At 42.6% G+C, this 24580-nt stretch overlaps 2 protein-coding genes across 2 annotated transcripts; one reads left to right on the top strand and one right to left on the bottom strand.

Moving 5' to 3' along the window:
• Window positions 1–2906: 2906 nt before the first annotated feature.
• On the bottom strand, window positions 2907–6793 carry pfn1 (profilin 1). Its single transcript, XM_006808376.3, has 4 exons — window positions 6672–6793; window positions 6413–6551; window positions 3426–3618; window positions 2907–3335 (listed from the first exon to the last, which is right to left on the bottom strand). The coding sequence occupies exons 2-4, from the start codon at window positions 6548–6550 to the stop codon at window positions 3238–3240; spliced, it is 429 nt and encodes a 142-aa protein (XP_006808439.1). The 5' UTR covers window position 6551; window positions 6672–6793; the 3' UTR covers window positions 2907–3237.
• A 14263-nt stretch (window positions 6794–21056) lies between these two features.
• On the top strand, window positions 21057–23127 carry LOC148103224 (nuclear factor 7, brain-like). Its single transcript, XM_087839073.1, has 2 exons — window positions 21057–21184; window positions 21286–23127. Exon 2 carries the CDS (start codon window positions 21303–21305, stop codon window positions 22686–22688), a length of 1386 nt encoding a protein of 461 aa, XP_087695199.1. The 5' UTR covers window positions 21057–21184; window positions 21286–21302; the 3' UTR covers window positions 22689–23127.
• Window positions 23128–24580: the final 1453 nt, after the last annotated feature.

Raw genomic sequence — 24580 nt, 5'->3', positions numbered from 1 at the left:
TTTGTCCAGGTTTAATATTTATTCAGAGGAAAACCTAAAGAAACCAAATCCCTGATGATGTAGTGTTTTAGACCCATCTGTGATTAGAAAACGTGTCTCTTTGGTTGACAGCAGTAGAAACCTGCAGTCATTTCAGGTACACAAGCTCAGACTGGTGAGGTTTAACGACTGTATCTGCATATTTAAATTGCATTAAAGCTTAAAGTTTGCATTTTTACAGGCGTGGCCTCTTTGACTCACAGGTGCATGGCGACACGGGCAGCTGCAGCAGCTGATCACTGAACACAGGTACGAGTTCAGAAAGGTTTCAAAACGCAGCCCAACTGTTGAAATCCAGCAGACTGATTAAATAAAACGATTTCGTTCATCATTGGTGCGAACTGGTGTGACATGAACATCCACAGAGGACTTTCCTCTTAAACAAAAGCCACAAAGGAAACAAAAATTTATATTTCTACCATAATGCGGTGAAAAAAGGCACAAATTAGTTCAAAACATCACAAGAATGAAGGAAAAAAAGTCTTTTTGTGGGGCCCAGTTTTACTCTCGGTGTGCTGAATGACTGTTATGCTGTGGGGTGAACAAGAGTGATGGTCCCTAACGCTCACAGAGAAGGTTAAAGTTCATCTAAAGGGGAAATGTGAGACCAGCTCAGCATTCACTGCAAAGGGCAGTAACCCCAGCACACACACACCTTACCCTTTACGCTCACCTTTAACTGTACTTCACACACACCGAGTGGATACACGGCGGCCTGTCCAGCGTCCCCGGTGCCTTTACTAAATATAACTGCACTTTACTGGAGTGGTGGGGGAGGGGCACACTCTGTATATGGCACATAGTGTAAGTTCTCCTGCAGCGCTGCATTAGATCGTACTGTCTGTGTCAGTAAAGTGGAAGTTTGTCACTTCTACTTCACCGTGACGTGTAGTTCTGCAGCAGTACGAGTGGGCTGCAGTACTAGAGCAACAAAATCACGTGTTGCACTAGAAGTTCACAATTTTATATTTCAATAACACTACTTTTAGTTTTACTACTCTTAGCAGTAATCATTTATGTTGTATTTTAACCACATACACAGATGTTTGTTTTTATGCACCTGTGGGGACCCGTGTTTACAAAGGTCTCCAACTAAAAGGTGAACAGCAGAGTGTTTGTAAGAGTGGTGCCATGTTGATCTTTTTACAGTCAGGCGTGGCCATGTTTGGATGAGAGTTTGGAGTGCTAAGTTATGACCTTATGCCATCTTGCAGGGTTATAAAGTCGCGTCCATGGACTGAATGAGTGCACCACACAGGCACAGATATCTGAATTTCCCGTATTAAAAGTAGAGCTCAGCCTTTTTGGGCATCTTGCACAAACATGTTTACTTCAGTTCTACGTTTGGATGTTTTAACTTGGGAGATCATGGGGACTGAATTACTGTTGGAGGCCCGAGTGGACATTACAGGAACTGCAGTTTTTAGCATTTCAGCTCTTGTCTACAGGTCAGAGGTCAGCCGATCTGTCCCTATAAAGCACATTCATTACTAGTGTGCCTGCCGCACACATAGGTCTGTTTGGTCTGTGTTTTCTAACATTTTATAAGCTAAGGTATATTTTCCCATTTCTTCAATTAATGATATTCTCAGCTGCCTTAAAATAAAATTTTCTGTGAAAGAGTGCCTCATACAAAGCTCTAAAGTCAGCCACACCTCTTCACTGAGGTAAGACTTTTATTCCCCTTCTGCTTAGTTTTCCTCTAAATTACTTTTAAGCTGTCTGTGCTGATATGTTTTAGGCTAACGAGGTTTCTGTGACAACTATAAGGATCTTTATGCATATGGGACCTAATTTAAAGGGTGAGTTCAAGAAGAAAAAGTCATTTGTGGGCGGCTATGCTTGGTATATTTTTACCATGTGACTTTTAAATCAAAATAAGAGCACATTTTTACATTATAGGGATATTTCAGAGAGTCCTCGTGCCTTTGAAAGACTAAAGAGCCATGATAAGCCTCTAGGTTAACATGTGCCCACACATGTGTAGGATGACACGTGTCCGGGCTTGTGGGCATTGTGAGAGCCATTTTTAGCTTGACTCCAAAATAATGCGAATGTTTCTACATTATGAGAATTTTTTTCAGTCATTGTCACGTTCACACCCACAGTTAACCCAACACACGTGTTTTTGGACTGCGGGGTGAAGCTGTAGTTGCCCTAGAGAACCCAAACAAGCACAGGGAAAACAACCAAATTCAGTCTGGCCTGGTTTTGAGGTGGAGGGCATTTTTTCATCCTTTTTTATAAAGCCACAAAAGCCTTTTCTGCTTCATAGTACAGTGTGAAGGGAAGGGAGGCGGGAGGTGTGAGGGCTCATATCTGGTTTTGGAGTCAATTACTTTTGAACTTGACAAGCCAGTATGTTAATGTGTACAAAAAGCAATTTGGATGTGTGCACACATACCTGTGCACGAACCTGCGCAGGTTTTAAACCAGAATAATGAAGACATTCAGCATGTGATGACATTTATGTATGAAGAGGAAGTTTTGTATTTTATGGAAAAGTTGGCCTTTTCTCCTTCAGAGCAGTCTTTGAACACAAACGTGGCTTTGAGGTTCAGGTTTAGATCAGGAGACTTGATAAGGCAGTGAGTCGATATGGGTCCCCACTTATGCAGAAAGACAAAAGTGTGTGTATTGTTTAAATGCTATATAAGCTCTAACAAGGAGTTGTGCGTAATACTAATACTACAACTTGTTGTGGCATATTTAATCAAATATTAGGTGTGATGCGTGTATATGAGTGCACTAGACTGTCTTATTTTTTTAGCTGTGTGTCGCACAATAAATCAACCCCTGAAGAAGAGGTGTTTGTAGAAAACATTTGAAGCACACACACACACACACATAAAGACACCCTCACAATGTAAGTATAACCATGTTTGTTTTTATTTCATTCAGGTGTGCAATCAGTTTTCACAGAGCTCTGATTGGACGCTGGTCAATCGCCACTGTAGAAAAATAATGGTAACACTGTGTTCCTGCGTTAAACATGAGGTGTACTCTCAGGTTAAAAGCTACCACACGGTAGACCAGAGAAAGCACTCTGATTCATCTCTTACAGCAGGAAACACACCTGAAGATTGAAAATGACTTAAAAAAAAACAAAAAAAAAAAAAACGAAAGAAGCTCAGATATAGAAACACAGGGAGGCGGGAGGTGGCATCCATCTCGTGAGATGAAGGTGGCTGTCTTGTCCTAATAACCAGCCTTCCTCAGGTACTCAATGATTTTGAACACCTTGCTGGATACCTGACCACCAGAGGCGTCTTTCGTGCCCTTGGCTATGACTATCGCTGTAGAGACAGACAGGAAGCAGGAGCGTGTCAGAGATTTGGAATGACTTCAAAGGATAAAAATGTGCTGAGTCAATGGAAACATCTTACCTGTTTTTGCCTTTCCGACACATATGCTGAACGTGTTTCCTTCGGCATCTGCTGAGGTCTTCAGGTCCAGCGCAAAGATACCGTCAAAGTCCATCTGGTCTCGGATCAGCCGGCACCTTACTCCGCCGATGTAAACGCCATTCTGAGCGAAGCTCGACCGGTCATTAGCACCCAGCTTCTTGATCTCGTCGACCTAAAAAAGGGAAACAGAGCGAGAGATAGAGATTAGTGGATCTATTCAACTGAGTCCTCCAAATTCCCAGCCAGCTTGAAGTACCCACCATGACCAGCATGGGCTCTTCTCCTTTTACAGCCTGAGTTTATTTAAATCTCACAATAAAAAAGCAGCCGCAGTGTGCGGAGGATCATAAACAAGCGTCGGAATAGGAAGCTAAAGTCATTGAAACATGATTTAATGTGGTGTGATCATTGTGAGCATGCAGAGTAGGAAGTGAAAGAGAGAAAAATGCCATTCTGGTTCACTGGTTTGTGTGTTTCCAGCTGGAATCAGAACAAATAATAACTTTGTTGCGCCGCCCGTTGATACTGGTTTTACTGGTTTGTCTGAGCTTTGTTAGTGGTCACACTGACACAGCTGACGCACTGGCCTAGTTCGGACACCATCCACTAATCATAGTGTTTTTACCAGCCATGAGGTCACAGAAATGTTTTAATTTCATGCATTTATCACAAATAAAGTCATTTTTTCATGATTATGCATCTGTGATAAAACCTGTATTCACATAATTTTCTTTTAACTTGAAAATTAAAAATGATCTAACCTGGTTTTAGGACTGCATCATATTTATAGCTTCAGGTATTGATTTATCTATTAATTAATCCCTTGTTTTATAAGTCAGTTACCTATTAACTGCATCATTAATACTGCTAACTAGATTATTTTAAATCAGAAAAATAAAACAGTATAATCAATAATTCTAATAAAAACAAAAGCGTTACTTTATGTTTTTTTAAATTAAAAATAAAAGATTATTATCATAGTATATAGTAATATACACTGTTATGGAACTGCATTGGATTTCTGGGGATTTCAGTCTGGTTTTATTATTGAAATGAAATTATTAATCAAATGTATTTGTTGAAAGTTGAGATGCGGTTGAAGAAGTTGAAGTGTTGACTTGCAGAAATAAAAAGTGATCGCTGCTGTCAAAGAAACTGTCACTGCACTTTGCTCTGAAGCAGCAGAGCTGAATCACATGAACTGTGATGACAGCTAGTTTCACATCTGTCATGTACGTGGACAGATTTGACGTTGTGAAGTGTTTCTTCTCAGAAGGAAAAGTCTTCACTGCACTTCATTTCTCAGAAAACATGTTTTGTGAGTGAGGCTCAGAGAGGAAGGAGGCCTCAAGTGCCTTCAAACTCACCAGGAAGTACATGCATTGTAGCTTTAAATGCAGTCTGCGTCAGATCTCCATTTACACATATGAACCTGACATGCTTAGATTCAGCATGACTTCCTCTTTCTGAGGCCTTCTTTAACTAACAAACCTGCACACATCCACACAGAACAGCGTCTGATTTAAAGCTGATCACCGCCAACTGTTTTTGATAGATTTAAAGTCAGACGTGCTCAGGGTTCAGCCTCACGTGTAACTGAATTCACACTTCCTGCTTTCTGTCAGCTTTTGCTCTGCTGCTCTGAGCTCACACGTGAGATTTAACCATCGCTCTGTTTTTGTGGAGACTTTTCTGAGAAGTGAAGGGAGCTGCAGGAGGATCGAGGAGGAAAGAATGTGAGGACGACAAGTCAAGACATGAACACACACACACCAAAATGCACACGCTGCTGCCTGCACAGGCAAAACCACTTCCCAAAAAACATCAACCAATCAGAGAGGAGACCACTAGTGAGTGTAACAAACCCACACAAATGCACACAGAGTGTTTTTAAAAACAGGAACGAACTTCTTTAATTGTATAATTTAAAGTTTACAAACTGTAAAAAAGACAAATCCTGCAAGCGTGTGTGTCCATGTGTGTGTGTTTGAGACATTGTGCAACACTCCACTCCTTACCTCAGTGTGTGTGTGTGTGTGTGTCTCAGAAACAAGAAGTGATCATCTCGTCTTCCTGTATTCGCTGTTTTTCGACATTGTCTCCTTATAAGGTAGTTAAAGCAAACGCACAGCACAAACACCCGGAAACTACCGGAAACTCACAACCGTTACGCAGCCTGCTCTGAGACATTAGCATTCATCTTCCATTTCCATTTTCCAAAATGTGTAGAAAAACGAGCACCTCAGGTGAAACGGTTTTTGTCACACTGAAAGATTATTTTATGGAAATTAAATAAAACCTTGAATGACACGCGTTTTATTTCCAGTTATAATTAACACCATTTCCAGAAAACTACATGTACTGTAGCATGTTTGTGCTTTCTGGCAAAAGTTAAAACGAGGAAGTTTAAACACATCTCCTGAACTCCTGAAAAGTTGTTTCTACACCTGAATTTGGATCAAAACTAAAAAAAAAAAAAACATAAAAAACCATTTCTCTTTGTACTTTTAAAAATTAAAAGCTAAGGGAAGCAGCCAATGAGCTGAGAATTGTCATCTTGTTGCTCAGTGAGTTTCCCCTTTGAAGCCAAGCTTTAAATTTCTGACTTTTTTTTTTTTTTTAAACCTGTATGGCACACGTGTTTTCCTGCAGCACCTGAACACAGCACTGAGAGCGGGAAGTGAGCTAGACAGGCAACAAACTGAACACACCCAAAGCTCAAGAAGAAGACACGGACATGCAAAATAAGAAGCTATTTCCAAGAAATTTTCTCATAGCAACAGAAAATGAGCCAAAGGAGTGGCAGGTTGTGCAGGTTGATGTCACCAGTCTGAGCAAGTTTTTGAGTGTGAGGTTGTTTGAAAACTCTTGGCAGAAGCTTTAAAGGAGGAAGTGGACATTTTTTTTTACATATATTTAGCAGTTTGTAGAGGCAGGAAGAGGTGTGTGTGTTTGTGTGTGTGTACCGTGACTTGGATGCCGGGTGAGCTGGCCCAAACGCTCTCCTGCCCAGATGTGATTCCACAAATGGCTGCCTCTGACACCGGGCACGTCCCGCTGTTGTCGGGCGTCTTCAAATTATCAATATAACCTTGCCACGACATCCTGATCAATAACACACACACTGATCAATAACCTGGATTCACAAGCACCAAATCAATATTACGTTTTGCTATGTGTAAAAAAGAGAGAGAGAGAAAGAGGTGGGACAGCTCGCTAGCTTACCTGTGCAGGTAGAGTCTTGGGTGTGAGGAAGAGGGGAGAGAGCAGTCGAATGCAGAAAGAAGGAAGAAGAGTTGTGTTTTATACACCCAACCACTCCCAGCCTGCTGGCAGCTTCCTCTCTCACTGTCACTGTTGAGTGAGAGAGTCGCCCGACCCCTCCCCCTCTCTGTCTCTCTGTCACTCTCTCTCACTCACCTGGGAAGTAAAAAAAAAAAACACAAGGAAGTGATTTGATCAGCACACAAACATCCACTCATTTAAACCTTTAAAACATCAGTCCTGTAACCCGCTGAGCTGTAATCGGTCAGTCGGCCTCTCTGTGGAGAGACCTGCATTATTAAATTGAACCGTTAACCAAGCATTAACCTCCAGTGCTGAAAAAGGCACGTGCAGTTCCTCTAACATCCACTTGAAGCAGTGAGTCAGTCAGCATAGACTCACGTTATACTGTCCAACTTTACAGCAGATATAAACCCATTTACAGCCTGATTTGATGTAGTTTTCTGACAGGTTGTGGAGTTCCACACGGCTCTATTATCGGTCCTCTGCTTTTTATTCAACTTTGTATTATAGTCTTGTTTTTAAAAGCACATATTAGGGAGGTTAATATTTAACATATTGAAATTTTATTAATACTTAAAGTTACATTAGGGTGTTGCCTCTTTGACGGACAGGTAGGTATAGATGCTAGATTGTAACTCCATCTCAGCTAACTGGACCTCTGGACTGTGTATATGCCGTTGGAGCCGTTTTAACATTGTTTATGCAATTATCAAAACAATAATATGGCTGCTGTGTCAATAATTGTACTGAGAGTCCATGAAGCTCCAGTTTTGGTAACATAAACGCTACTGAGCACTAATTAACAGCTGTCATCGCGTGACATGATTGTGTGTGTGCTCCTATACAGTCTGTGGATGTAGCTTTTTAACCAAGCTTGTTAGCATTAGCTAATAGCTGAGTGCACCACTCACCTCTTTTCTAAATTTGGTCACTTCTGGCTCAAAAAATCCCCAACCACCTACAATATAGCAGCAGTTTTGATCAGTGGGATTGAACATAGTGAATTGCGCGTTAACTTGAAATGAGAATTTGACAGTGACTGTTGTGCTACTTGCTGTAATTTGTGAACTTTTAGTTCTTGTTGAGGCTCTGATCAGACATAATATTAAATAATTATAAGAGTGAACAAATCTCAAAATACACGCCATAAACATGCTTGTTTCAGCTGTAAGATTGGACATCTTAAAATGGGAGTCTGTGTGGTCGATATCTCGAGTGGACATCTGAGGCACTGCAGGATTTTCTGCAAACCTCAGGACTGGCACTGGGGTTAATGGTCAGATTGCACTGTTAGTAACTAACCTAGTTATCCTTAATCTCTTAGTGAGTGAGTGCAGCGGAAGGTTTTTGAGGTGTGAGCAGCTCAGTTAAAACCGTCAGCGAGCAAGAAGCTGCTGAGAAACTTGTCGTCCCACACAAACCACTTCCTCCTGACGCGTTTCACTTCACATCCACGACGACTCCCATGGCTGAGATGTAGCTCACATTCAGAGACATTAAAACATGCGACCGTTGTATTAAAGTAAACCTATATTGATCCCCAACTGTTAACCTTAGACATCAGCAGGCTCACCCACAGTTGCAGTGCATTGTGGGAGCTGCAGTTCAGCAGAGGTGAGTACCTAGAAGGCAGATTCAGTGAAAGCCATGGCGTCTCTATCTGCTCCCACATGCTGCATACCTCAGGTTAACACACACACATACCTGAGCTAGTTCAGGCCTGTGTGTGTCAGCGGCGTGTTTAAACACGGCGGTCATGCTATCACTATCTAGTGCTCCCACCCAGTCACAGTGTGTACTTTTACTACAAACTAACATAAATAAAGTGGTTTTCATGAAATCAGTAACACGAACTGGAGGAGTAACTTCAGGGTTTTGCATCTCTTGGAGGACCGGCTCCTCAGCAGCATGCAAAGTAAGGGAAACAAGTCTAACGGGTACAAGGTCTCTTCCTCAGACCTCTGACTCCAGGCAAAAAGGTTTGTGAAGAATGAAAAACATGCTGAAGCATCAGTCAGGTCGAAAGGGAAAAGAAATGTGAGGTGAATTGGGAGGGACAGGTTGATACAGGCCGGCATGTAGAATATGCATACCCTGAGGAAATGCTCTTTCTGCCTTTCTGTGGCAGGAAACAGGAACCAAACCTCATTGACATTTTGTTCGATTTTACCTTAGACTGCAGTTTGACAAGACTCTGATCTTTCTTGTTCCCACTCATGTTCTACTAAACTTCATGTCATGATGCTGCCTATGCAGTATCATATCCATCACACCTTGATGCAACTCAAAGTGAATGAGTCACGCTGACATGAAGATGAAATGCTCACAGATCACAGAGGAGGGAAGGCTGAAGGATCCTCACTGTCAGACAGTTTATTTAAAAATCTGTAAAAAAAACCAAGTTTGGACACTACAGAGTGACAGAAAGCTGTGCACTATGCTGTGGTTGTTAGCAGAGCTTAAAGTGAGATATGGCGGGTGTGGCAACCCTTAGATTGCCTGCAGCGTGGTGAAAATGATCACTTCACACAGTAATTTGCACTGTGAGCTCCCGTAGATTCCTCTTTGTGTGCAGGCTGTGGTCAGCTGACTTGCTGCTACTGAGGTTTCCTGTCCTTTGTGGACAGTTTTTAACCAGCTGAATTCAATAAGTTAAAAATAGATGTTATATGAGCTTCAACAGCCGATTTCCAGCACTGTATGAAGGTGGTATACAAATCAGAATTCAGTGAGCCACTCTAATCAGCATCGTCATCTTAAATTTAGACTGATGTCTGCCACTTGATGTAACCTTCAAGTAACCTTGACCATGAACACCACAGTCTGCGAACGTCACCACAACACTGCAAACTAATCAGTTCAGTCTGCAGTAAACGCCAAACTGTCTCTGTGTTCACGCAACATTTCACATGACAGGTAAGAACACAAACTAAGAAACACATCATATCTGATATCTGATTTAACTCCTTTTAAAGTGTTGTTTTATGGTAGTGACCGCCAAGTCTTCAGCTAAAGCTAACCGCATGCTATTTGGAGACTAAACTTGACAATTCGGTAGTTTTAAATATGCAAGACAACGTGCAAAACATATTCTGCATTGCAGGCCTCCAAAGATAAGGATCAGAGACTGTTATTTCTGAGAGGCTGATACAGCTGTGGGACCATAGGTCACCATGTGCTGGTGGCAGGGCGCCGTTATGTGTCACTGATTTGCGTTGACAACCAAGAGTCATCCACACTGAGTGAACAGAAAACTGGATTCTTGAGTAGTTTTCAGCTCTCCTGTGGAACGAGGACTTTCCATCGGTTATATTGGGAGCAGGAATCTGGCGTGATGCTCATCTAGAGAATCATGAGCTGATTAAATCAAATTGAAACTCATTCTTTAGGCTGTGTGCCGCGCTCTGACGCAAGAGAGAAGCACGCTGAAGTGAGAAAGCTTTCAGTAGAGACGAGTCTTCGCTCGGATTGATCAGCCCTGATCAATCAGTCAAATCAAAGAGACGCTGGAGGCCTCCAGTCTGCAGCTCAGGCACCATTTATGGAGGTTAAAGCAGAACGTGCAACACACACACACACACAGACACACAGACACACACACACACACACACACTTCCTCAGTAACTGAACTCTTGCTTTCTGACTCAAGTTGAAAGAAGTCGAAGCGAGTGAGAGAAGAGGAAGTGGTGTTCTCCTCAATCTCACACACACTTTGCTGCACTTTAAGTACTATCAAGTGTGTGTGTGTCCTTATATGGAGAAGCACAGTGAAGTGAAGTGTGTGTCTGTGTGCTTGTGTGTGCACATGTGTGATGGCACGCTCACACGTTTAGAGCATGTAAATTGACTTTTTATAGACGACACTTGTCGAGTTTAATGGGAAACAGAAAATTTAAACTGTGCTCAGTGTCTTCTTTAGGCCACACCCACTTCCTACCACTAGCTCGTTCTTCCTGTGACACACAAACACACATGCACATCTCCACCCTTCCACCTCTGCAGAGTTGAACAGATGCTCTCACCTCATTTAGAGGAGGAGGAGGAGGAGGAGGGGCATTGCACTAAGGAAGATGCTTCAAATATGGTGTTTTTTTAGTCTCTTTGTAGTTGCTCGCTGCTTTTTTACTAAACTGTGACTTTCTAACAGGAAGTAAAGACGCGTTCATGCAGGGACTCAGAGCGATAGGCATTGATGCAGACTTTGTACAAGCAGTGAGTGCTTTGTGGTAAAAACAATAAAACACCCCTGAATGTGTGTGAGGATTGAGAGCAACAGAGATGATGGCGGAGGTTTAACTCTCATTCTGAAGCAAAGCTGCAGTTTTAAGGCCTCAGCAAGCATTGGAATGAATTCAGGATCTCTTTCAAAATATCTGCCCGTAGGTGTTGTTTCTAGAAGGACTTGGATTACATTCAGGGTGAAGACGCCGCCTGCCTGAACACGACTGCACCCCCCTCACACGCCCGTGATGATCCAACACAACAGCACATCAGTGTTGAAACGACCGCTTGTTTTGTAATTTTGTGTCTTAATTGCAGAAGCCATTTCACACCATCCTATCACTGCACAGAAGTCTTGAACCATCCCTTGAAAATTAAAAATGGGTGCAGTCATTTATTGAAACACCAGCAAACAAGCACGAAATATGGAATATGGGGCAGAAACAGAGTTTTTACAGTTCTGACCAGCCTTCTGAGCAGTTCACATAATTTCTTTTAAAACTTTCAATTCTAAGTTATAATAGTGTTCAATTTGAAACCTATTCTAAACATATCTGTCCGTCTTCTATAGCTTGTAGTCAGATTCATTTAATCTCCTTAGCTATTGCAACATGTTTATTAACACATTAAATCACATTTCCTATTAATTAGAAAAGGTGTTATTACAACATGTTCCCTTTTTGGGGGGTTTTAATTTGACGTGTCGTAGCCACAGTACTGAGGGCTTCCCTTTTCTTTTTATTAATAAACATTTGGTCTGAGTCACAGCAGCCTTTCAGCCTGAACTCTCTGAGGAGCTTCCTGTAATGTCTTTAAGTATCTTCAGGAATAGTTCTCTGGGTTTTTGAAGATCATTTAAAGCTCTTTTTTGGATGTTTCTTCCTTTTGTTACATTCTGTCAAGCTATGCTGACGTCCAGGCTCTGATAGTGTTCACCGCACTGACCTTGTGTTTGGCATCATTGTCTGAAAATAAAGCTGCTGCCAATCAGATGCTTTCCAGATGGCATTACAAGATGGATTAAAACATGATGGTACTTTTCTGTTTTCATCATTCATCACTTCAACATACCTGTTCCAATCATTTTAACTCCACTTCTTTCCCCTCCTTGCTCTTTTACTGCCTTCCTGGATTTTTTTCTTAAGGTCATGACTTTCAGATATTGTTTATCTGCTGGAGATTTTCAGGCCTCACATTTCTTTTTTATCCTCCACTGGGCCAGTTTTAAAATTTTTTTTAGATTCAGCTAAAGAAATTGGGCTGTTTTTGTGACAGCCTGCTGGTAACAAATGACCCAAAGATACAGTTTAAAACTGGTTCTTTGCTAAGTTGCCTGTAGGCACAACGCTGGTTCATTCACTGTGTTGGGAGCCTTGGTTACAGTTGAATGATTCGCAAGTCAGAATTAAACATTCCTGTGAAAATGTTTAGGTACATGGACTGGACTGAAAATTAGTGAAAAAGCAGCCAGTGTCCAAAGAAGTCATTGACTCACAGAAAGCTTCAGAATTTCTGCTTAAAACCACTTTAAATATCAGAAGAAAGTTAAATCCTTGGAGGCAAAATGTAGAGAAATACCAGGTGACTCAAGACTTTTGCACAGTAATGTCTGACAGTGATTTTTCTGGAAAGAGCTGTATGTGAGGAAATGTTGTAGATCTACACCTGTGTGTGGATTGTGATCACTGAAGCGTAGCTGGGCCCAGCACGCAGTGAACACACCAAACAGACTGAAGGTCAAAAGAGCTCGAGCACAGATCACCCAACAAAGATGGAGGAGAAGTGCAGAGTGATCCTTAAGGTTTGAGCTTAGTGAAAGGGTCATGCTGAGCAGGCATGATGGAGGGTTGAGCTCATGTGACACTGAATTGAGGGCTAACAGGTCATCATAGAAAGACAAAGGTTTTTAAACATGACAGAAACATTTAATCTTTATTAGGACCATCTACAGGTTTAGGTGATCAGTGTGGTGTTGTCTAACAGAGATGTCATGAAAATTAAAACACTTGACCGATTTTTATCCTGATCCTCTGTCCAACCTCGTTTAGATGACTATCACAGCAGGTGTAAAACACCTTTTCTGAAGCTTTTAATCTGAAACTTTTCTTAGAGCCATTAAACCCTATTTCCCCTTTCATGGCGTCTTAGAAACTTCTTAGGGACCTACGACTTATTTCTTCTTTCCAATGTGTTTTTCTGGGGATTTTAATTGTTTTAAAACTGTTGATTTTCTAATGAACCCTTTTCCAGCACATTTTACTTTGCTTTAAATGCCAAGCTTTTAATTTGAAAGTTGACTTAGCGCTATAACATCATCTTTTCTTCTTCTGTGGTTTTAAATTGTTGGTTTTTTTTATTTTTGTATATTACATCATATTTATTAACATATTAAATCAAGTTTCCCTTTACTATGAAACATTTCTGGTGTCGCTGTCACATGTTCCCTTTTCTGGAGCTTTTAATGTGACATGTTGCAGCTCTAGTACTCTGTGCTTCCCTTTTCTTTTAATATTAAACCTTTGGCTCGAGCCACTGCAGCTTTTCCAGACCACATTAAATAATCACACTGCAGACTCTGACATATTTGGGTTTAATGTCAGGGGATGTTTGTGGATGAAAGTTATGATAGATGAAAGTTTTGGTAGGACACATGATGTGGACAGTCTGGCAATCACAGAATATTCTAGTCTAAAACTCCAGACAGCTCTAGAGAAAGTTTCAGATTAAAAGCCCTGGAGTGTTTTACATGTTATTCTGTTGGATTAAATCTGACAGAGCTGATTTATAAACACTTCACTGCCAGGTATCAGGTGACCTGCAGAGACTGATTCTACAAACAATCCACATCTCAGAAACAGAGAAAACCAAACTGCACCACAGTGATCAGACGAAACCTTCCTGACATGAACACAGCTCCTCAGTAAAAACCATGAACCAGCAGAGAGACTACACCCAGCACCATACACCACCTCTCTGACACAGTACACCCTCGGGCAGGTGGTGTCCCCATAAACAGTCTGAGAAGCTCTGATTATTTACTATGTTCAAACAAACTGAGTGTCCACAAACATCTGAGCTCACAGTGAGAGCTGCTGGCACAGTTTGGAGGTGTTCTGCCCCCTGCTGGACACACAGAGCTACAACATGAGGATCAGAGGAGGCTGGTGCTGCTTCACGTTTAGACACAAGAAGGAGGTCAAAATATTTAACAAAAGAGATTGTTTTAAAACCTGTAAAGGGGGAAATCCTGACGAACCAATCCACAACCAGAAAAAAAAGACTAACTCTGTAATGGTCCAATCAGGCGTCAGCTCTGTCAGTGTACAGTCCCAGATAGCAAGACGACATTGAATTGATGTTGATTTTTCATCCAATCCGTCGTTATGGTAAGGGTTGAAATGCCACTGTTGTAACAACATTGAAATACTGTGGTAAACCGACTGTGGTAAATCTTACTATAGGGACGTTGTAATGATGTTGATTTACCGTTGTTTTTTTGTCATTGATATTTGATCTATTTGTAGTCGACCAGGTGACAACAACAATGTCGAGAAAACGTCTATTTTTAGTTGACCATCATTCCGCGCCGGCCACCATCAAAAAGCCATTGATTTGTAGTTGAGCGTTAAACTGCTCTGGTCTGACAGCATTGTTAACATCTTTTGTGAGGTCGCATCTGTTTCAAAGAACAATTCTAGAAAGATTAATGGCTTAAGCAGTGAGAGGCGAAAAACTAATATATCTATAAGTGATGGTGTAACATTCTGCATTCAAGTATAAGTTGTTCTAACTGCTAAAAGTGTTTGCTAGTTTTTGCCTGTCACATATATTTGATATTTGTATATGTAGCTTGCCATCACCAGTGTGTGAATTGTGTGTGAATGGGTGGATGACTGGTTGTGTAAAGCGCTTTGGGGTCCTTAGGGACTAGTAAAGCGCTATACAAATACAGGCCATTTACCACTGTTATCATCTTCAATGCCCTATACCAACATAGAGCAGAGCAGCTATCTGAACGCTACTCCAACAGAGGTCGATTATCTTGTTAATAATTTCACCTCCTCACTACGTATGACTCTGGATACTGTAGCTCCAGTGAAAACTAAGGTCTCTAATCAGAAGTACCAGACTCCGTGGTATAATTCTCAAACACGTAGCCTAAAGCAGATGACTCGTAAGCTGGAGAGGAAATGGCGTGTCACAAATTTAGAGGATCATCATTTAGCCTGGAGAAATAGTTTGTTGCTTTATAAGAAAGCCCTCCGCAAAGCCAGAACATCTTACTATTTGTCACTGATTGAAGAAAATAAGAACAACCCCAGGTTTCTCTTCAGCTCTGTAGCCAGGCTGACAAAAAGTCAGAGCTCTTATGAGCTTTGACGTTAACTAGTAATGACTTCATGAACTTCTTCACAAATAAAATTTTTATCATTAGAGAAAAAATTACCAATAATCATCCCAAAGATGTAATATTATCTACAGCTACTCTTAGTACCATTGATGTTAAGTTAGACTCTTTTTCTCCAATTGGTTTCTTTCTGAGTTAACTTCAATAATTACTTCCTCCAAACCATCAACGTGTCTTTTAGACCCCATTCCTACAAAACTGCTCAAAGAAGTCCTGCCATTTATTAATGGTTTGATCTTAAATATGATCGACCTATCTCAAATAATCGGCTATGTACCACAGGCCTTCAAGGTGGCTGTAGTTAAACCTATACTCAAAAAGCCATCTCTAGACCCAGCAGTCTTAGCTAATTGTAGGATAATCTCCAACCTTCTTTTGTTTGACAAGAGTAGTTGTCAAACAGCTAACAGATCATCTGCAGAGGAATGGCTTATTTGAAGAGTTTCAGTCAGGTTTCAGAGCTCATCACAGCACAGAAACAGCTTTAGTGAAGGTTACAAATGATCTTCTTATGGCCTCTGACAGTGGACTCATCTCTGTGCTTGTCCTGCTAGACCTCAGTGCAGCGTTCGATACTGTTGACCATAATATCCTATTAGAGCGATTAGAACATCCTGTAGGTATTACAGGTACTGTGCTGCAGTGGTTTGTATCATATCTACCTAATAGACTCCAATTTGTACATGTAAATGGAGAGTCCTCTTCACACACTGAGGTTAATTATGGTGTTCCACAGGGTTCAGTGCTAGGACCAATTCTGTTTACATTATACATGCTCATTAGGAGACATAGCATAAATTTTCACTGCTATGCAGATGACACCCAGCTCTATCTATCCATGGAGCCAGATATCAAACACCAATTAGCTAAACTGCAGGAATGTCTTAAAGACATAAAGACCTGGATGGCCGCTAACTTTCTGCTTCTTAATTCAGATAAAACTGAGGTTATTGTACTCGGCCCTGAAAATCTTAGAAAAATGGTATCTAAGCAGATTCTTACTCTGGCTGGCATTACCTTGGCCTCCAGTAACACTGTGAGGAACCTTGGAGTCATTTTTGACCAGGGCATGTCCTTCAACGCACATATTAAACAAATATATAAGACTGCCTTCTTCCATTTGCGCAACATCTCTAAAGTTAGGATTTTTTTGTTGTTCTTTTGCCATCAGAATTGTTGTCTAAAGGCGAAGAAAGATGCCCAATGGATTTACTTTACCAAATGGAACATCCCAGCCTTGACGTATTGGTCTATTTGATTCAGCTTTTATTGTTTATTTTTTTTGTTTTGGTTTTTTTTTTGTTTCTTTTGTTTTTTCTTTTTTGCCTGTCCCGTTTGGTTCTTTTGCCATCCAAATTATTGTCTAAAGGCGAGGAAAGATGCCCAACAGATTTACTTTACCAAATTGACCATCACAGCCTTGCCGTAATGGTCTATTTGATTCACCTTTTATTGTTTATTTTATTTTTTATTTTTTTATTTTCACTTGCTAGATACGGGACAGACTTGAATGAGGAAAAGAAAAGGGAGAAAGGAAGAGGGGGAAAAAACAGCGAAGAAGAGGGACGGGGATAAAGGGAAAAAAAATAAAAACCAACTAAATAAGCAGACAAAAAAAATACATATATCAATCACCTGGATCACCTGTTGAGAAAGAAAAAAAGAAAACAAGCAGAAGAAAATGAGAGCAATACAATAAACAACATCACAATGATATATGGGAATATAACAGTAAATACTAAATATTAAACATTGTTGTGCCGCACGTAATATTGACAGCGCACAGTGTGCTTTGAGGTAGGAGCCAAAAAGGGTGTAGTTTGTGTGTGTGAGCACCCGTGTGTACACCTGTGAGCATGGACGCGCTTGTTTTTAAAAGATTCCTTCATGTAATGATCTGCTAGAGGGTTTGGGGAGCCACAGCCCCGTCCACCAGGGCATGAAGCAGGTATGGAGGAGATCAAAACTCCAGACATCCAGAGGCCCCCAGAACACAAGAGACCAAGGAAGACCAACAGAGGGGCAGCCGTGCCACTGTCCCAGAAAGAGCTGAAGAGAGTCCCAGATGAGGGGTCACTCAGCAGCCGCGGAGCAGAAGCCAGGGGGGGTTGCAGTGACGTGCCCGTGAGCTCCGCCGGCAGCCAACTGCGCCAGAGTGACCAAGCCCCAGGCCGAGAGGCCGAGGGCACCACACCCCAGAAGTGGCCCGAGCGAGTCCCAGGCTCCAGGCCCCGATAAGCTGCCACCAAGGAGTGAGCCGGTGTGTACCCGGGCGCCCATCCCGGACACAAAGAACCACCAACGCACCGATGTCTGAGGGTGTCTGCCACCGGCAGGGGAAGTGGTGGGGGAGATAGGCCTCCATACATTGGAGGGCCTGAGATGTCCCCAGAGAGGTGGCGTCTGATACCCAACCTGACATATAGACACAGACATACAGGCACACACAGATGCAAACATCCATTCCCACCCTCATGCTCTCATATGCAATTACTCAACACTAAACTAACATGGAGAAAGACATAGAGAGACACTGTACACACAATCACACTCCCCAAGCGTACTCTAAGAACTGGGTCTTGGTACCTTTGCCCCTGGAGGAGGAAACTGCACCCAGACCCAGGTGGTGTTACCCTTTTCCCTGCGGTGGGGAGAAGCAGACCGCCCCGACTGCGCAGCAGCAGGGAGGCCCCACACTCCAGACCCCAGTCGGACAGCCAACTCCTCCTCCTGGCCCCCCGCTCCAACAGGTCGCAGAGAACGGGGGTGTGAGAAGACTCCAAAACCTCCCTCCGCCCGCTCATATGTAGTGTTGATGCATGTGTGTTCTAAGGTGCATTTAAAACCCAGGAGGGCATGGAGCTACATGCCAGAGAGCAGCAGGTAAACGCATAGCCCCTCCTGATAGCCCTCAGTGTCTACGTGTATTTAAAATTGAGAGGTGGGAAACGACACCAGGGGTGAGGTGTAACCCTGATGGTCTTTTGGAGTCCGTGTAGCGTGCCCATCCACAAGATCCTATATGTATGTGTTATGAGAGTGTGAGTAATGTGAATATCTAAGTTGTGAGATAAAATTGAGGCACAAGAAGCCAGAAGGGGACAGAGGGGGGGAAGCCTCCCCTGCACCCTGGTGACACACCTTTACCCCAAGGCCCTGCATGTGTGGGTGATTGTGGTGGAGCGGGAAGAGGGAGGCAGCTGGAGATGGGGAGGGAAGAAAGGGAGGGGCAAGTGACCCCTCCCTGGGGCCAGCTCCCCCGCTGACCCCATTAGGCACCCCCATACTCCGCAACCCACCAGGGAAAGGGGGCCCAGGCCCATCCGGACCGGGGCCCAGAACAGCAGCGCCACCCGGCCCCACAGAGCCCGGGACAGCCCACCTGACCCCACCACAGAGAAAACTGCACCCACGCCGTCATCCACTCATCTTCCAGACTACACATGACAATAGACGCCCAGGCTGAGATTTTCCTCCACCTCTCCTGTATCTCCCCCTCCCGCAGAGTGAGTTCCTGAAGAGAGGAGAGCTCCTGCAAGGTGTTACAACCCCCCCCCCCTCCAGTTGAAGAGAAAAAGATTATTATATATATTATTATATATATTATTATAAAGATTATTTTTATTTTTCCAGTTCATGAGGACTGTTTTCTTGGCTATGCATAGGGCAGTGAAAACCATATGGGCTATATTCTTATCTGTAGTGACATTATCTAAGCTGCTCAACAAACACACTAAAGGGGAAGTTGGAATGTTACATTTCAGACACTTTGATAAGTCTTCACATATCTCGCGCCAAATTTTCTGAACTGGTGGACAGAACCAAAGAGCGTGGATATAATTGTCGGGTGAATTGGTTTGGCAGTGTGAGCAGTTGTTGGTAGACGTAAAGCCCATCTTGAACATCCGATGACCTGTATAGTGCACTCTATGTAGTATTTTGTATTGAATTAATTGAAGACTGGGATTTCTAATTAGATGAAAGGTTTTTAAGCAAATCTGAGACCAGAAGTTTTGGTCTAAGTTAACTGATGATTCTGCTTCCCATTTTGCAATAGGAAGTGATGTTGATTCATCTGTTTTAGAAATCATTCTGTATATTTTGGAAAGTAATTTGGGGGTTTTAAGAGTAAGAAATTGAACCACACTTGGTGGTGTTTGTAGTTCAACTTGACCCGGTTTAAATTTCTTTTTTTTTTTATCTCACAACGTAGACATTCACATTACTCACACTCTCATTACACATACATATAGGATCTTGGGGGTGGGCACGCTACACGGAATCCAAATCACCATCAGGGTGTACACCTCACCCCTGGCGTCGTTGCCCACCTCTCAATTTTAAATACACGTAGACACTGAGGGCTAGCAGGAGGGGCTTTGCACTTACCTGCTGCTCTCTGGCAGGTAGCTCCATGCCCTCCTGGGTTTTAAATGCACCTTAGAACACACATACATCAACACTACAAGGGAGGGAGGTTTGGAGTCTTCTCACACCCCCGTTCTCTGCGGCCTGCTGGAGCGGGGGGGCTAGGAGGAGGAGTTGGCCCTCCGACTGGGGTCTGGAATATAGGGCCTCCCTGCTGCTGCGGAGTCGGGGCGGTCTGCTTCTCCCCACCGCAGGGAAAAGTGTAACACCACCTGGGTCTGGGTACAGTTCCCCCCTCCAGGGGCAAGGGTACCTAGACCCGGTTCGTAGAGTATGCTTGGGGAGTGTGATTGTGTGTATAGCGTCTCTTTATGTCTGTCTCCACGTTGGTTGAGTGTGGAGTAATTGCCTATGAGAGCATGAGGGTGGGAATGGATGTTTTTATCTGTGTGTGCCTGTATGTCTGTGTCTATATGTCAGGTTGGGTATCAGACGCCACCTCTCTGGGGACATCTCAGGCCCTCCAAAAAATTTTTCATGACAGTGCAGATTTCTGACATTTTGTGTAATTTAAGCTGTAACAATGTGACTGTTTTCTAACAAAAAACAGTGAAACTTAAGTTAGACTTGTGTTTGTAAATGAACCGCCCCATGTTGTGTAGCATTCTGGATTTTATACTTATTGGGCTACATGTTTATTTATCATACAGGCTATACAGTACATAGCATCAAAACTCACATGTTTTATGTAACTAAAGTGTTTAATTATATGGGCTACAGAAAATAATTAAGTTGTAGACTATATTTATATGAAAAACATGTATACTTACTGCATTTGAATCATTTTAACCATATGTAACCACCTGCATATGTGTTTGGGGGAAAAAAAGGGCTTCAATTTTCCCACCCTCATGCCACCCTAAGAAAATTTCTCTAGATCCGCCCCTGGGTGGAACGAGGGACCAGCACGCACAGGGTATGCAGGAACACGATGGCGGGGAGCACACACATGGGAGTCTAGGGGATTTTGTGTGCATCTGTTATTTACCTCACCGTAAACAAACGCACTGTTTTCACTAAAGAGTCTCTCCTCCTTCCCCACATCCCATGGTTTGCCCTGGAAAACCGTGACATTAGGAGCATATTAGTCAGTTTAGGACATGCAGGTTCTACAGGGATTTAATAATAGATACACAAAACGGAGCATGCCCGTTCCGGCCGGCTTTAAAGGGTTAAAGTGAAACAGCAACATTTTACTCCTCCCCTCACATCACTCAAATGTGACAAACCAGGAAACAGGAAGTTCTTCGTCCACAGTAAAGAGAGATGCACAGACGATCAGACTGAGCTCAGACCAAACTAGCAGCTTCCTCTGAGTGAGCCCAGCTACAGGAGAGAAAAGTGGAAAACTCCACACTGCTGCTTCAAGCTGCTGACGCTCCACACACTGAATGTGAGTTTGAGCAAAAACACGACTCAAAGGAAGTTTCAGTGAAGGTGGTAGAGGAGGGAGGGGAGCCAGGACTGACTGTACTTCCTGTCTGCTGTTTTCAGCTTCACTCACAGACTCAATGGCTTCCAGATCAGAGGAGGATCTCTGCTGTACGGTCTGTATGGAGGTTTTCAGAGATCCTGTTATTCTGCCATGTAGCCACAGCTTCTGTAAAGTCTGTCTGAAGAGATGGTGGAAAGAGAGACCAACAAACGAGTGTCCACTTTGTAAGAGAAGATCTTCAAAGAAGCATCCACCTTCAAACAAGGCTTTAAAGAACTTGTGTGATTTGTTCTTACAGGAGAGATATCAGAGAGCTTCAGAGGCTCTCTGCAGTCTGCATTCTGAGAAACTCAAACTTTTCTGTCTGGACGATCAGCAGCCAGTGTGTGTCGTCTGCAGAGACTCAGAAAAACACACCAATCACAGATTCAGACCCATCGATGAAGTTGCACGACAACACAAGAAACTTCAGGAAACTCTGGAGCCCTTAAAGAAGAAGTTAAAGGTTTGCGAAGAAGTTCAAGTGAAGTTTGGTCAAACAGCAGAACACATTAAGGTCCAGGCCCGACACACAGAGAGGCAGATTAAGGAGCAGTTTAAGAAGCTTCACCAGTTTCTAGCAGAGGAAGAGGAGGCCAGGCTGGCTGCACTGAGGGAGGAAGAGGAGCAGAAGAGTGGGATGATGAAGGAGAAGATGGAGGCTCTGAACAGAGAGATAGCAGCTCTTTCAGACACAGTCAGAGCCACAGAGGAGGAGCTGAGAGCTGAAGACATCGCATTCCTGCACAACTACAAGGCTGCAGTGGAAAGAGTCCAGCGCTGCCCCCTGCTGGATGATCCACAGCTGCCCTCAGGAGCTCTGATAGACCAGGCCAAACACCTGGGCAACCTGACCTTCAACATCTGGAACAACATGAAGGACATGGTCTCCTACACTCCTCTCATTCTGGACCAAAACACTGCTGATCCAAACCTCATCCTGTCTGAAGATCTGACCAATGTGAGAGGAGGAGAGAAGCAGCAGCTTCCTGATAATCCAGAGAGGTTTGATCATTCCTGCTCTGTCCTGGGCTCTGAGGGCTTTAACTCAGGGACTCACAGCTGGGATGTTGATGTAGGAGACAGTACACCGTGGGGACTGGGTGTGTTAGCAGAGTATGTGCAGAGGAAGGGAGACATATGGTCTGGATTATGGATAATATGGTTTGATGAAGGTGAATACTCAGCATGGTCACCACCAGGTCCTCTCACTGATCTCTCATTCCAGAAGAAGCTCCAGAGGATCAGAGTGAATCTGGACTGGAACAGAGGAAAGCTGTCGTTCTCTGATCCTGATACTAACACACACATACACACCTTCACACACACTTTCACTCACAGGATGTTTCCTTACATTAGCACTGTTGATAAATTGAACGTGTGTCCGTTGAAGGTGTCAGTGTCAGTGCAGCAGATGAGTTGAGGATGATGATATTTCTAATGTTGTTTCCTGTCAGTGAATTGAAGCTGTTAAACTGCAGCTGTCCTCCTGCTGCCTCGTTGTTCCAAAGCTCTTTGTTTCTCTTTTAGTTCTCACTGTTTCTTTCTGTTTCTGCTGTCCACCTTTTCACATGGAAAATCATTTCACTGTTTCTCACTGAATGACTCCCCAAACTAGATTTGAAATTCTATCAAGTTTCTAATCATTACAAGTGATTCATGTTTCTATTTGATGTGTAAATGGAGATGATTTATTTTGCTGTGATATGGACTGACATGTGTTGAATGGGAGGAGCAGTTTGTTGTTGTCTTCTTGTCTGTTTATGACAACAATAAATCTATTGTTGAAACAATGATTCATGTTTAACTCCATATATGAAATGTTTCTGATCTTTGAATTCTGTTTGATTAAAGACTTTCTTCATGACACAAATGAGATTTCAGTGTATTAATAGAACTAAATAAGCTCAGAGTTGAAAGGCTGGAGTATTATGTACGTGCTTCACTGTCAGTATCTTCAGGGGGATTCAAAGGGAAACATCAAACTGCTGTAATGAGATCAACTAGTTGGGCTGAACACACTTATCTGTAGTTTGTCTCCATCCAGGATCATCAGAATATAATGAACATGTGTGAAGAGCAGTGTCGTGTAAGTTACTTTACAATTGTAACTTAGTTACATTACTAGTTCTATCAAAATTAACTCAATTCAGTTCAATTCAATTTTATTTATATAGCGTAAGACACTTTATATTGTACAGTAGATCCAGAGAAAATCTAAACAATCATATGACCCCCTATGAGCAAGCACTTTGGCGACAGTGGGAAGGAAAAACTCCCTTTTAACAGGAACAAACCTCCGGCAGAACCAGGCTCAGGGAGGGGCGGGGCCATCTGCTGCGACCGGTTGGGGTGAGAGAAGGAAAACAGGATAAAGACATGCTGTGGAAGAGAGACAGAGATTAATAACAGATATGATTCAATACAGAGAGGTCTATTAACACACAGTGAGTGAGAAAGGTGACTGGAAAGGAAAAACTCAATGCATCACGGGAATCCCCCGGCAGCCTACATCTATTGCAGCATAACTAAGGGAGGATTCAGGGTCACCTGGTCTAGCCCTAACTATATGCTTTAGCAAAAAGGAAAGTTTTAACCTAATCTTGAAAGTAGAGATAGTGTCTGTCTCCCGAATCCAAACTGGAAGCTGGTTCCACAGAAGAGGGGCCTGAAAACTGAAGGCTCTGCCTCCCATTCTACTTTTAAATACTCTAGGAACAACAAGTAGGCCTGCAAAGCGAGAGCGAAGTGCTCTAATAGGGTGATATGGTACTACAAGGTCATTAAGACAAGATGGGGCCTGATTATTTAAGACCTTGTATGTGAGGAGCAGGATTTTGAATTCAGTTCTGTATTTAACAGGAAGCCAAAACAGGAGAAATCTGCTCTCTCTTTCTAGTCCCTGTCAGTACTCTTGCTGCAGCATTTTGGATTAACTGAAGGCTTTTCAGCAAGTTTTTTGGATATCCTGATAATAATGAATTACAGTAGTCCAGCCTGGAAGTAATAAATGCATGAACTAGTTTTTCAGCGTCACTCTGAGACAGGATATTTCTAACTTGTTGATTTTGTTGATATTCTAAAAATCTTTTCTTGTTGATCCCATATTGTGTAACTAGTCTGTCAAATGGAATAAATTCTGTTCCTTCTAATATATGTTCTAAATATTTGATTCCTTTACCACTCCAATCTGGAAAGTTTATCATGTTATTGTTTTGTAATATGTCAGGGTTGTTCCAGATAGGTGTATATTTGCATGGGATTAATGAAGACTCCGTTAATTTTAGAAACTTCCACCCTGCTGTCAGAGAAGAG

The sequence above is a fragment of the Neolamprologus brichardi genome, chromosome 3 (assembly GCF_056152115.1).
Source record: "Neolamprologus brichardi isolate AB-2024 chromosome 3, ASM5615211v1, whole genome shotgun sequence".
Lineage (NCBI taxonomy): Eukaryota > Metazoa > Chordata > Actinopteri > Cichliformes > Cichlidae > Neolamprologus > Neolamprologus brichardi.
The sequence above is the reverse complement of the archived record's forward strand: the minus strand, read 5'-3'. Positions and strand labels throughout refer to the sequence as shown.

Coding starts and splice junctions, on each gene's coding strand:
- LOC148103224 (XM_087839073.1), top strand. CDS start 21,303: ATGGCTTCCAGATCAGAGGAGGATCTCTGCTGTACGGTCTGTATGGAG.
- pfn1 (XM_006808376.3), bottom strand. CDS start 6,550: ATGTCGTGGCAAGGTTATATTGATAATTTGAAGACGCCCGACAACAGC. Junction 3,619..6,412: donor CACCCGGCATCCAAGTCACG/GTACACACACAC, acceptor TCCCTTTTTTAG/GTCGACGAGATCAAGAAGCT. Junction 3,336..3,425: donor TGTCGGAAAGGCAAAAACAG/GTAAGATGTTTC, acceptor CTGTCTCTACAG/CGATAGTCATAGCCAAGGGC.